This window comes from Heterocephalus glaber, unplaced genomic scaffold, assembly GCF_053883595.1.
Source record: "Heterocephalus glaber isolate CG9 unplaced genomic scaffold, H.glaber_assembly_v1.0 deba00000937, whole genome shotgun sequence".
NCBI lineage: Eukaryota > Metazoa > Chordata > Mammalia > Rodentia > Bathyergidae > Heterocephalus > Heterocephalus glaber.
Genome location: NW_028258173.1, coordinates 13,179,802 through 13,192,403, shown reverse-complemented (window position 1 = coordinate 13,192,403; position 12,602 = coordinate 13,179,802). Strand labels below are relative to the sequence as shown.

General features: G+C 46.3%; 1 protein-coding gene across 12 annotated transcripts in view; it reads right to left on the bottom strand.

Annotated features, from left to right (window-relative positions):
* The window catches only part of Rgs9 (regulator of G protein signaling 9), a 118,060-nt gene that overhangs the window by 33,243 nt on the left and 72,215 nt on the right, over positions 1–12,602 (bottom strand). For 10 of the 12 annotated variants that reach the window (XR_015450132.1, XM_013067628.3, XM_087208183.1 and 7 more), the window contains 7 exons: positions 10,643–10,672; positions 9,737–9,798; positions 7,560–7,673; positions 6,476–6,591; positions 4,239–4,326; positions 2,320–2,458; positions 289–374 (listed from right to left, as the gene is read on the bottom strand). Coding sequence is in view for 11 of the 12 variants with exons in the window: in XM_013067628.3 (XP_012923082.2) it covers positions 289–374; positions 2,320–2,458; positions 4,239–4,326; positions 6,476–6,591; positions 7,560–7,673; positions 9,737–9,798; positions 10,643–10,672 (635 nt within the window). In the remaining variant the exon portion in view is untranslated. Of the gene's footprint in view, positions 1–288; positions 375–2,319; positions 2,459–4,238; positions 4,327–6,475; positions 6,592–7,559; positions 7,674–9,736; positions 9,799–10,642; positions 10,673–12,271; positions 12,326–12,602 lie in introns of all 12 variants that reach the window. The other 2 variants (XM_087208185.1, XM_021248582.2) reach the window with 2 other exon arrangements.

Genomic DNA, 12,602 nt, shown 5'->3' with positions numbered 1-12,602 from the left:
TTTAAAAAAAAACAAAACAGTGAGATGTTTCCATTTGTGATAAGAGTAATTATTGGTCTGATAATCAAACCAGCATGAGGGAAACAATACTCACTGGAAGTAATTGCTAAGGAAACCTTACTAGAGTCATTTCAGGGCATTATGAAGAAACGAGATGCTACGCAATACTTCCCAATCCCTGATATTGTCATCAAGCAAAAATCAATAGTAGCCATTGGGCCGGAAGAAACCCTGGCTTCTCCATAAGCTAAACAGCAGGCAGCAGCAATTACAGACAGCCCCACTTGCCTTCTCTTGGTAGTTTCCTGAGGCTCGATAGCTTTGGCCAGCATTTCCTTATAGATCGGGGATTTTAAATAGCGAGCATAAGAATCCTGGCGAAAGCAAGAGAAAAAGACTGATTATGAGAGGGAACATGTCAGATCAAACAAATACACTTGCCACTCTCAAGCCTTCACTCGGTGGCAGAATGGCACAGGGCAGATTCATCTCCTTGCCTGAAAGATGTTCAGGGAGCCATTGAGAGCAATTGCTCTTAGATGCGGGTCCCAGGCCAGGGTCAGTGTCACCCAGGAACTTGCTAGAAATGCAGTCTTTTATTAGTAACCCGGAAGGCACGATCCCAGTCCTGTCTCACCTGGAACCCCAAGAATGGCACAGCCCGGGGCTTCGCGGCCACAGTTCCCACCCACACACGCCCAAATCCCCCTGCATTGTTCACCATGTCATGAAGCCAGCAAGCGACGGAGGACATTAGCTCCTCCCACCCAGCACCATCCTCCAAAAAACTGAGGAGCCCTGCATGTGGAGCCCATTCCCCATCCCACCACAGGGCTTTCTGCCCTCAGTTTTGGGTATAAAAGCAAAGGAATACAAGAAAAGAGAAAAGGAGACTTTGATTCCTCCGTGAGATGTTTCCTGGGACCCTGCGTAGGGTCTGGGAACTGACTTCCCCAATGGGGCTACTTCTAGCCAGCTAAAAACTCCATCATAACAAAGACCAGACTGAGCCAGCCCTCTGCAAGAATACAGGGATTGTCAGGAGTCTTAAAGATTGACACAGGATGGTGCTAAAGACTAAATGTATCGGTTATAGTTAGGAGAACGAGAACAGAGTCTGGGAACAGGGCTAATGGAGACACTGAGTCGTCGTGAGCTTGTCACCGGAGTCCCCAGCCCGTAAGGACACAGAGGACAATACGCACATGCATCACTGTCCTGATCGGTTACCTGTGATCTTCCATCCTGGCTAGAAGCTGGCCTCCCTGTGCACCTCTTAAAAGACTGTGAAAACGCCTTTTTTAAAAAAAAAAAATCAAAACATTGTAAAACACATTCCGGAGGACTGTCATTAAAGACACTGTGCTGTGGAGCTGCCAGTGGGAAAATATAAAGAAACCCTTCTGATAGAAAAAAATGGTGAGAAATGGCAAATGTAGCTTGCTGAGAATTCTAAATAATTTTCTGTTTGAAAAGAGTAAATATATTTCCTTATAACACAATAAATAGCTAACTAGGAAAATCACAGGCATTTGCCAACTTCACCAACTCGTATCACACAACACAGTTGGCTGGGTGGTTTGCCATAAAGGGAGTAATTGCCACATTGAGAAGTCAGAGTACCAGAAGGGAGCCTGGTCAAGGACGATCCCGAGTGGGGACCAAACTAGATGACCTCCCTCCTCTGAGCCTCCAGTCCTAATTTCTAAGAAAGCTAATGATTTTCTCTCAGGTTCCCTTTACTTTATTTTTAACAATTCCCTAATAATTTCTACTGTATCGACATTTTATTAATAATCCCGAAGGCAACCTGAACCTCCTTGGGGTTGTACTACAGTCGCACCTAGTTTGTCTCTCTCAGACACCAGACTGACCATGTGTCCTATGTGTCCAGGGCCACAGGAACTGCCACCTGCCACTGGACGGCCCGGAGCTTGGTCTCTGGGCTCCAGTGGAGCAGGACTTGGAATCTCATCGCCTCTAGAGGAGCACACCCTCCCTCGCCAGTCTCTTTGGGAACAAAGTTCCGTGCTCTGCACAGTGACTGCAATTAATAAGCCTTCAACGAATGACATCTATAGGAATTCTACCATTGGTGGCATTCCTGGTGCTGTCTGCTGCTCTCCTGCAGAGTGAGGGGCCCCCGAGATGCATACAGCTTCTGCAGGTGTCCTCGCCCTCTGGCCCACAGAGGACCCAGCCCAGGTGACAAGTGGAAACAACAGTTGCCTATTTTACATCCCACCACCAGCAAAGTGGTATCCACAGGTCACAGAGGGCTCTCAGGCCCTGTGCATGGCCCACACGGACCCCACCCACCTTCTTCATGAGCATGTAGATGTGGGTTTGGGCTGCATCCAGCACGTAGCGGTGGGGGTGCCTCAGCCCTTTCACCGTGATGTCCATGGTTTTGCCGTCTATGTTTATCCACCGCCTCGCCCCAGGGGCCAGGAACAGTCTGTGGAGGGAGGGAAGAAGTGTTCACAAAAGTAGTTACCCCAAGTTCACAGCTACATGGGAAAGAGGGGTTGATGCAGTGGGGTTCCCTGGGATGAGGTTGACCTGTTTTTTAGGAGACACTAAAGCATTTGAAGAGGTTGTTAAGCAGCCTTTCCTAGAAGGCAGAGGACAGCCACTCCAGCTCTGCGAATGAGAGTACTCAACTGTCCCCAGCCTCTAGGAGAGCAACCAAAATGTCCATAGTTCCTAGCCACTTCCACCCCAACCCCTTCTGCCTATTCATTCACCCTGACTCTGGGAACAGTTTGGAACCAGGCTAAGACACCACCAGGTGTTCGGGGCCTCAGCTCTCCCTTGGCCCTGTCCAAATGGGTTTGGTGATGAATCTTCAACACTGAGTTGGGGCCGAAGTGTGACCCCTGGGCATCCGGCCCAGTGGCCCAAAGACAGCTGTGCTTTCTGCGTCCTGTCTCTACCTGGGCTGTGGACACAGGGAGCTGTGCCAACACTGGTTCTTAGCTGTTTCATGCCACAAATACTCACATGGACATTCTCCCGCCCCCTTAAGATATACATGACAATTTGGCATTTCAACCAAGACTCCCCCAAGTGGGCACCTGAGGAGAGAGGTGGCCAAAGTGACCGAAGAACCAGTGAAGTCCCTTGCAGCAAGAGTTTGACATTAGGAGCTGTCCTCGTATCTGAGCACAGCAGTCACCCACCCGTTGTTCTGGGGAAGGCTCTCATTTGACTTTCCCAGACCGCAGTCCTCCCACCCTACCTGAATGCCCTCCCCAGCCTCTCGGTGTTGGTCCCTCCCCAAGGCAGGAGGTGAGCAGAGCTGCGAGAGCACAGGAGCCTCTGAGATGAGAAGGGAGGCTTCAGCTGTTCCTGCCTGTGATGTCCATGCCTCTCTGAGAACTGGTGTGGTCCATCCTGAGTCCACATGCAGGGGGACACCAGCAGGACAAAGGCTGCACTCTCAGTGGGGAGTGGGCTGCAAGAGCTGATTCCAGCCACATAGAGCTCGGGCCTCAGGAACTGCAGGGCAGCTGTGAGTGCAAACTGAAATCACTGGGCCCACCAAGCTGAAGACTGCTGTCCACTGTGGCGGCGCAGGCAGAAGGACCCACGGGGATCTGACGTTGCACGGTGTGGGCACCCATCAGGCTCAGCGGAGGAGTGCTGGTGGAAGTGTGGTTCTCAGCAATCTTGGCCTCATCCCATCTTCCCTCCTCCTCCCCTGGCCATTGGCAGCAGGGCTGAGGCTTCTGAACTGAACCCTTGATTCTGGGGTCATCTGGAAGAGGGGCCTGAGGAGGCGCAGACTTACTTCTATGGGAGCAGTGAGAGCCATGGATAAGAAATAAGAGAAGTGCCCACACTTGTACCCCAAACTGGGCTTGCTGTCTTTCCCTCACTGTCTTCTTGTTTCCAACATGGCGCATGGAATAGGTTCTCCCCATTTTGTCCATCTTGTCACTCCTCTGTTTCTTTCTGTGTTACACACACACACTTAATGAACTTTGTCTTGTAATTCAGGACAACTTGCTTTTGCAACCCTAGACGCATGCCCACTGGAGCGGGGGACCCCCCGGACCATCTCACCAGGCTGCCTCCAGAGGAAACCTCAAGCCTTCCAAAGCAGAAGCGGGTATTTATGGTGTGGCAGGTGCAGTGCCTGATACTGACCAGGACCAGGCTGGCCGCATGTGGGAGACCTTCCTTCTCTAGCTGCAGCCCCACACACGGGAAGGGACTCTCTGGCTGATCCTTACTTGTAAATCTCCTCTGCTTTCTCCTTGACCTTGGACTGATCTCCATACTTCAGATCCTCACAGGCTTCCCAGAATCCCAGATTCTCCCCTGCATGGGGAGAAGGGGTCCATGCGGACAAAAGCCAGACAGGAGCAAGTGGAGAGAAGAGAAGAGGGAATAAAAGAAATGGATCAGCTGGGGTGGTTCAGTTCTGCAGCGTGGTGAGCATCTCCCCTGCCAAAAGAGCCACTGCACACCATGACGTCAGGGCCTGGGGCAGAAACTGGAACCCGGGAGTGGCTACAGTTGCTGGTGTCCCTTGAAATCAACTAGACTGGGCAAACACCACGTTTGGGAGAATGCATGCACACTGGGGGTGCTGTTCTCTCCTCCAATAGCACAGAGGTCAGAGCTCATAATAATCCCACACACACACATTGAGAGACTCCTACATTATTTTTGCTCTACCATTTATATGCAGCAAGTATTGCCTGAACAAGCCCACGTATGACACGGTTCCTAAGCACGTATCACAGCGCTTCAGGCTCTTTTCCTAAATGACTGAGTGACTTCTGCCTCCTTTGTCTGTGTGTGGAGACCCCACCTTCTGTAGCCCCTTCCCGGCCCTAAGGTCCTTTTAGGGTCCTTACATCCCTCAGGTGTGACCATGAGGCACTGACCCCAGGGAAGGCCTGGCCACAAGGGAGATTTAACCGAGGGCCACAAAAGCCAGAGGGACTCTGCTCCTCTCCACACAGAAGGAAGGTCAGACCCCTCGATTCACCTTATAACAAATGTCCAGAATAGGCAAAGCTACAGAGATTGAAAATACATTTGTAGTTGCCTAGGGCTGGGGTCAGGGGAAGAGAGCAGTGGGGAGGAAATGGGGGAGAGGGAGGAACAGAAAATGACTTCTAATGGACAAAGGGGTTCTTTTAGGGGTGGCACAATTTTTCTGGAATTAAAGACTGCTGATGGATGCAGACAGTGATTATATTTTTTAAAACACTGGACTGTACACTTTAAAAGGTGAATTTCATCTCAATTTAAGATTCTTAATTAAATGAGTGATGATTAATCTGCCCTTTTCATATCTTAATTGTCATAAGGACATCGTCCATAATATGATTTTAATAATATAGGGAAATCTTTTCTGGATTCTCACTTATTTTGTAAGGCGCAATAGGGTTAAACAGACTCAGTGTAGTTTGTCATTTGGCCACTAGATGGTAGCATTCTCACTTCTTCACCAGCCTGCCCTAAGGGCTCTCTCCAGCCATTTCTTCTGGGGTTTATCATATTATGGCAATTAGGCTTGATTAGGGGAACAGATTTTCAACAATCCCTATTATGATGTAATGTTCTGCATCAGTCAACCCTACCAAAGGCATGTCCAGTAGGATTTGTCTCAGGGGCAATTCCACAGAGAAGCAGGTCTTCCATAGTCTCAAAGTTCAAAGTGAAGCCCCCAGGGCTAGGGACTCTCTAAGTAGCAAATAAACCCCGTTAAAAGGAACTGTTTCAGCAAAGGTGCTGGAGCCAACCGAATGTGCAGCTTAGTGAAATGGATTCTAATCTGCCTTCTTGGTTTTCCCAGGTATTTTTCCGTGCAGTATATTTTAAGAGGCCACAAGTGCCCACTGTGATGAGAAATTCAGAGATGAGACATAAAATGTGCCCCTACCCATTCCATTAAAATCCACACACTCTGAAGGCCCCCAAAGAAATCAGGCCAGGAGCTAAGGCTGTGGTTCTCAGCCATGGTCACACAGTAGAATCACATGGGGATCGTTCCAAACTTCAGAACTTCTGACCCAAACCAACCCAAAAGGAATCTCTAGGAAGGAGACCCAGGCCAGCATGTGTTTTAAAATCTCCCCCAGGTGAACTGAATGTGCAGAACCAGTGAGCTAAAGCAAGTCAGGCTGGGAGTAAAAGGGAAAGCAAGCAAGCTTTCAATTTCCCTTCAATTTCCCTGAAAAGCTACACTTAGAGGCTGGGGTGGAGGGAGCAGGCTCTCTTTGAGAGATAAAGAGAGGGAAGCCAAGATGGGGTGGAGCCCTCAGAAATGTAAATGATGCTAATATGGAACTGGTCCTAGACCCAGGTACAATTCTTAATGCTGTAAAGGAGGAAGCCCTGTTTAAGAGCGTTTAGCAAAGCTATGGAAACATCCACTGAGCAAACCCCAGGCTAGACATCAAAGAAATGTTACTAAAAGTAGTTCTTTTCAATTAAAAAAATAAAAAACACCCACCACTGAATTCTTTCTTGAGAAAGTACTGGAAGCTCTGCCGACCCTTGGGATCTCGGATCAGCTCACTGAAGTTGAAGGCCCATCGTTCCACGCGCATCTTTGTTGGGATTTCCACCCTGCAAGGATGATGATTCATAAACATAGCTCTTCAAGCAAGGCAGGACCAAGTGATGCCTGGGGTGGGGGTGAGGGACTGTGGCCCCCCACCAACCCCCACTAGTCCCACAGCCCAGGGCTCCACCCAGTCCTCCTCCTCCTGCTCCTCTGATCCCTGCATAAACACACAGTCCAAGTAGCACTTGCTAGGAAGCCGCAGCCTCAGACAAGTGCCCTGGTGCTCTAGGAAATGAGCTCTCAGAGGTGAGCAGGTACCCACAATGGCAGCTACACATTCAGGCCCTGCTCCTATAGCCTTCAGGGAGAAAGAACGCAAAGGTCCCCTTGAAAGCCTGGAGACCATCCTGTGAAGGGTCAGGCTGCCATCATGGGCCAGGAGACAATTCTAGAGCAGCACTGGTGATGGATGCTGTGGTCTCAGCCACCAGCCAGACACCTGCCTGCCACCCCACCGTGGCTGCTTCTTCACCATGAATGTTCACGCATGTTCACATCAGTATTATTCATAATAGCTAAAAGGCAGAAACAGGTGAACAGACAAACAAGATGTAGTATATCCACGTGATGACTATTACCAGACACAAATAGAAACAAAGTACCAATACATGCTACACATGGATAAACTTTGAAAGTATTATGCAAAGTGGGAAAAGTAAATAAAAGACCACATATTGTATGGCTCCTTATTATATGGAAGATCCAAAGTAGGCAAATCCATAGAGGCAGAAAGTAGACTGATTAGTAGTTACCTAGGGCTGGAGTATAGGGGTTTGTGGGGTGATAGCTAAAGGGTTCAAGATCTCTTTGAGGGTGATGAAAATATTTTTGAACTAATTGTAATCATTGCATTACCCAATGAACATAATAAAAACCATTAAACTATACAGTTTAAATGGGTAAATTGTATGGCATGTGAATTACAATGCATAAAGCAATAATAATAAACCCCAATATATTAAATACATACAATTTGGCATTTAAGTCCCAGAACTGGGTGTCATCTGTTATCCAAGGGTTGCTAGGGAGGCAGCCTGACATGATGGCATCGTTGGATGAGAACTGCTCGCTGTACTTGACGATCCTAAAAAGTAAATGGAAAATGATTTCCTAAAAGCTCAGTACCAAGAGACTAGATGAATGCTCAGGCTAATTGCCTAGCGTGTCCTCTCTTCCTCTAACGATTTAGTCATCTACTGTACTTACTACTGTCTTCGTAGGAAAACCATCTAACAGTCCCTGGGATGGGCAGGGCTCTGTATTCTACTTGTAAATAACAAGTGTAGTCTCCCAATCCGGTCCCTTTGTCATTTATTTCTCTGTCCCTGGCTCATTAAAATATGTTCATGTGTTATTAGGGGATTTTAAACTTCAAAGCTGACTTGGTTTGCCTGAATCTTGGCTCTCTCATTCAGGAAGCATGAGGTTGCCATAGAATTGCTGTGACTTTGCCACCATGCTGGGTCTGCCCTTTATCAGGATAACACCTAGGTTTGGGAACTTAAACCAATTATTTAAAACTTAACTGTGGTGTGAACCCCAAACCCACTGCTTGGGGAAAAAGCAAATTCCCTCAAGTTAAGTCAGATCTTCTGAGTTTTCCTATTTCCTGATGTCAGAGAAGTCATGGAACACCTACAGCCATGGTGATGAATGGCGTCCACAGGACACACAGAAGGCGCCTGCCGCAGAGTCTGCCCGTGGACATGGATTTGGATGGAACAGGATCCACAGCCCAGAGGTAAAACAGAGACCTAGGTTTGCAGAGCTCAAGCCTCCCCCCCACCCCCACTTCACATCTCCCATGATGCTCTTATTCTTCAATCAGACTCTGAGGGGAGCAGTTAGAGAGCGAGAAAATACTGGTTCACAAGTCCAAATGCTAATGATGCAAAATTATGGTAATGAGGGCCTGAGACAATTTTTCCAAAATGGGAAAGTGGGTCTAGGAAGTATCCAGTAGGCTTCATGTCACCTTCAATAATCTTTCCATTTCATGAAGCCTGTTTCATAATAAACGGTTTTGGGTTTACCATAGAGCAATAATTGTCACCATAATCCAAAGTGGATAGGGTACACTTCTCATGTATAGCCAGGGCTCAGCAGCACCAGGTGAGGTCACTGAAAAATGTGGGTGGGGTCACGGGAGATTTTCTCTGTGAAGGTGGAACTTTTGCAAACTACAAATTTGATAAAATGTGAAAGGTCTTTGAAGACTTTTATGAGACCCTAACTCCTAACCATATGGGAAGGAGAGCACTGTACCAACCACAGCCTCTTTCATCCCAATAGTATCCAGTGCCATTGTTTAAGTCTTACACGGTCAGAATAAATTATTAAGGGGTAGGCCAGCTTTATTTTTATGTGTGCAGGAAAATTCAGAATTATCAAGGTGTTTCTAAAATGAACTTCACATTTCAAAAGGATAACTGCTTGTGTTTGGGAAGCTCTTAAGCCCTTTTTTATCTCCCAGATACTGGATCGGGTAACCTGAAAGTTGAATAAATGAAACATAAATTTCCAATAAATCTAAACTCTTTTGAATTGAAGATTAGCAATGGAAGCCACGTTTGATGGTGCACACCTGTGCTGATTCCAGCTGTATGGGAGTCTGAGGCAGGAGGACCACAAGTTCAAGCCCAATCTAGGCACCTTAGTGACTTGGGGAAGCCCTATCTCAAAATAGAACATTTTTAAAGGGCTGGGGATATAACTCAGTGTGGAGGGTCTGGGTTCAATCTCCAGTACAAAAAAAAAAAAAAAAGATTAGCCATGGGCATGTAGCAGCACAACCCACACATCCCCAACAAATGTGAGTGGGTGGTGGCGGCGATGCAGGCTGCCCAGATTCCCAGAGTCCAGTCCATGGGCTTGCTACTCTTCCCACACATCAGTGAATTCCAAGAAACAGGGATTTCATACAACCTCACCCACCCTCGATCTTGCCCACCCCAAGACGAAACCGAGAGACTTACTCTAAGTGAAAAACTAGAAAATAAACGCCAAGAAACTGGGCTTATACATCACAGTTCTTTAAGATCTTAAGTCAGTCAGTTCACAACTTGTCCAGTTTGCCTTAAAGCAGAAGTTCTCCTCTTGCCTACCTACCACTGAAACCTTAGCAAGATCAACAAATCAGGGGCATACCCTCCAAGGGACACTGAAGACTTCACGGTGGACCTCATTAAGGCCTGTTGATAATACATGATCTGGAAGAGAGACAGTTGTTAAAAGATGTCCACCTCCCCACCCTTACATGTCACTAACTGATACTATATATGGCCCCAAAACTAGAAGCCAATTATCCATAACAACAGCCCACCCCATTCCCTCAAGCCAGCCACCCCAGTACCAACAGGACTCAGACCCACAGTGGAGAGTTGACCCCATACTCCAAACTAGTGGCTGCCTCAGCATATCTTAATGTTGGTCTGCAAAAAGTTACCCAATGGAAAAAAAAAAAGTCCCCAAAAGCATTAAACTAAAGCATGGGGCCAGATGCTTGGCTTTTCCCTTACATGCTTCTGGCTGACAGAAGTAGTATGGTCCCCACCAAAGGGGACATATTCAATCTTTCTGGTTCTGCATCTATGAAAGCAAGCCATCCCCTCCTCAACTGCTCCCAAAGTATCCATTGACATATGCCACCTCAATGGCCAAGGCTTCTCAGGGCTCTGTCTTGGGCCCTATATAGAGGACTGGGTAAAATAGGTAGTTTGTCTCCTTGAATAGATTCTGGATGGCCCTGGAGCTGCAAGAACAGTGGCCAGATTGGAGGCAGAGACACTATGCAGTATTTATTTCCACAGCCCTCTCTTTCTATCCCTCAGATGTGTGACTTCAAGGAGTGTTTCACTTCCTGAGTCTCCTCACCAATTCAGATCTTACAAAAGATCCTTTGTCATTCTGTGCTGACTGTTAATCTGGAAAAAACTGTGTGAACATTACACATGGTCTTCATTTCATTACCCAGTGTAGAGCATAAAGACAAAGTACGTATTATTTGCTAAAGGATTTTAAATCAAACTTCACTGGAACTGGGAGACTAATTACCTCTTTTCTGACAGCTGTGATTGTTTGTGTCTGAAAAACAAAAAAAGCAAAACCAATAAACCAATCTTCATTAAATCATTACAGCTCAAATACTCATTTGAAAAATAAATACCCTTCCTCATGAGAAAACTGTCTATCTTTTCTTAAAAGGTAGGATTTCCCCATCACCACAGACTCTACCCTATTCTGAAGAAAAACATCAATAAGAGATGTGGTGAGGAACAGAGTTTAATTTACCACTATAATTTCATGATGCTCTCCTAAAAATCAAGATAAATTAAAGACTAAGTTTGGAGTTGGTCCCAACTTCCTGTAGTGTCTACAGAATTATCTGTGGATGGGAAGATAATGACAGGAATCTTCACTTCTCACTGATACAGAATGAGAGAAAAAGATGGAGAAACTAATGTGCACCTGAGTGTTCTTTCCTCACAGGGAAGAGTTCTGACTGAACGGTGATATTCACTCCCAGATATTTATGACAACTTGACTAATATAACAAACAAATTGAAACAACCAAAAAAGCCACATTGTCAAAAATAAAGCACACAATTAAAATCCTAGCATCTGCTGCCAGCTGAGTCCCAGAGTTGAGCTGTAGTGTAGGACAGCCACATGGAGCCCCGTCCCCTTGCTCAAGCTGCCAAACCAAGTTCATGCTGGGCTGGGCTGCAGGGTGTCCTCTCAGAACTTTTGAAGCTAAGGCACAGGAAGGATGGCTTCAAGAAGGGCTCCACATTTTGGCTCTTAGAAGCTCCTGGGGATTGATTATTCAGATCTGTCTCCAACTGATATACATAGGCCTTCTACAACCTGAAAGGACAGGCTTCCTTGGTACTACTTTTTTACCCCAATGCTTGAGGTTGTGTAGAGTGGTAATTCCAGTCTGTTTTCCTAGCCTTGGTTATTGTTATGGCTTGTGTCTAGATGTCCCCCCAAAGCCTCATGGAGGCATAGATGGGGCTTTTTCAGGCAAAGGTGTGGCTGGATCTAGATTGTGTAACACTGGAATTGATTCATGATGCAATGCTAGGATCAAGGATGCTAAGGATTAAGTGTATGAGTGCTACCCTCCCTAAGTACTTTTCTTAAGGATATGATCTAAGGGATAGAAAGAGCTGTGGTCCCTTGTTGCTTTGCTACCTTCTGCCCAGCATAAACTGTTTCTCCTCTGCAATGCTTGTCTGCCGTGCCACCCTGCCTTGGAGCGAGCCAATTATGGACTGAAAACTCTACAAACCGTGAGCTAAATAAACCTTTCCTCCTTTAAGTTTGGGCGTCAGGTGTTTTGTCTCAGCAACAAGGAGAGTAACTAAAGACAGTTATTTCCAAGAGCTGCTTTGTGCAACTCTCACACTTCAAGCTGAGCCTCTTACTTTGTGCCTGCTCGTATCCATGCTACAGAACCCAACCAAATTTTCAATAGTTAGAATAGGCTGAAGTTAGAATAGTCTGAAGCCCAAGGAACACACTGCTTTCCCTTAGCCAGTGGGCAAAATAAGCACCAGTTCATGAGCCCACTGATGAAGGAAGTACCAATCTAGAAAGTCATGTACTCACCTCTCCTTTATAATCTATGCAGGGTTTCACTTTGCTTCATTGGATTGCTTTTATATGCTTGCTTTTCACTGGAGCTCTTTTCCCAGGTGGGGGCATAAGGAGAGTTGTTTCAGCAAGGTAAAGCTCAGGTAGGTCTCTGTTTTGGACTCTCTCACATCCGGATCTACTCTTTCATAACATTCATCACAATTTTAATTATATATGTTTATGTGACTCTTTTAATGTATGTATCACCATTAAGGAACCATTAAGAGCAGGAAAACTATGTCTATCTTCCCTAACATACTGTCTGATGTAGGATAAGTGCTCAACAAATATCAAATATTTCTTGACTACAGTACAGTGCTCTTGGAAGCCTAGAAACAATGGGAACTCTTTCTAAGTTTATTAGAGTATTTTA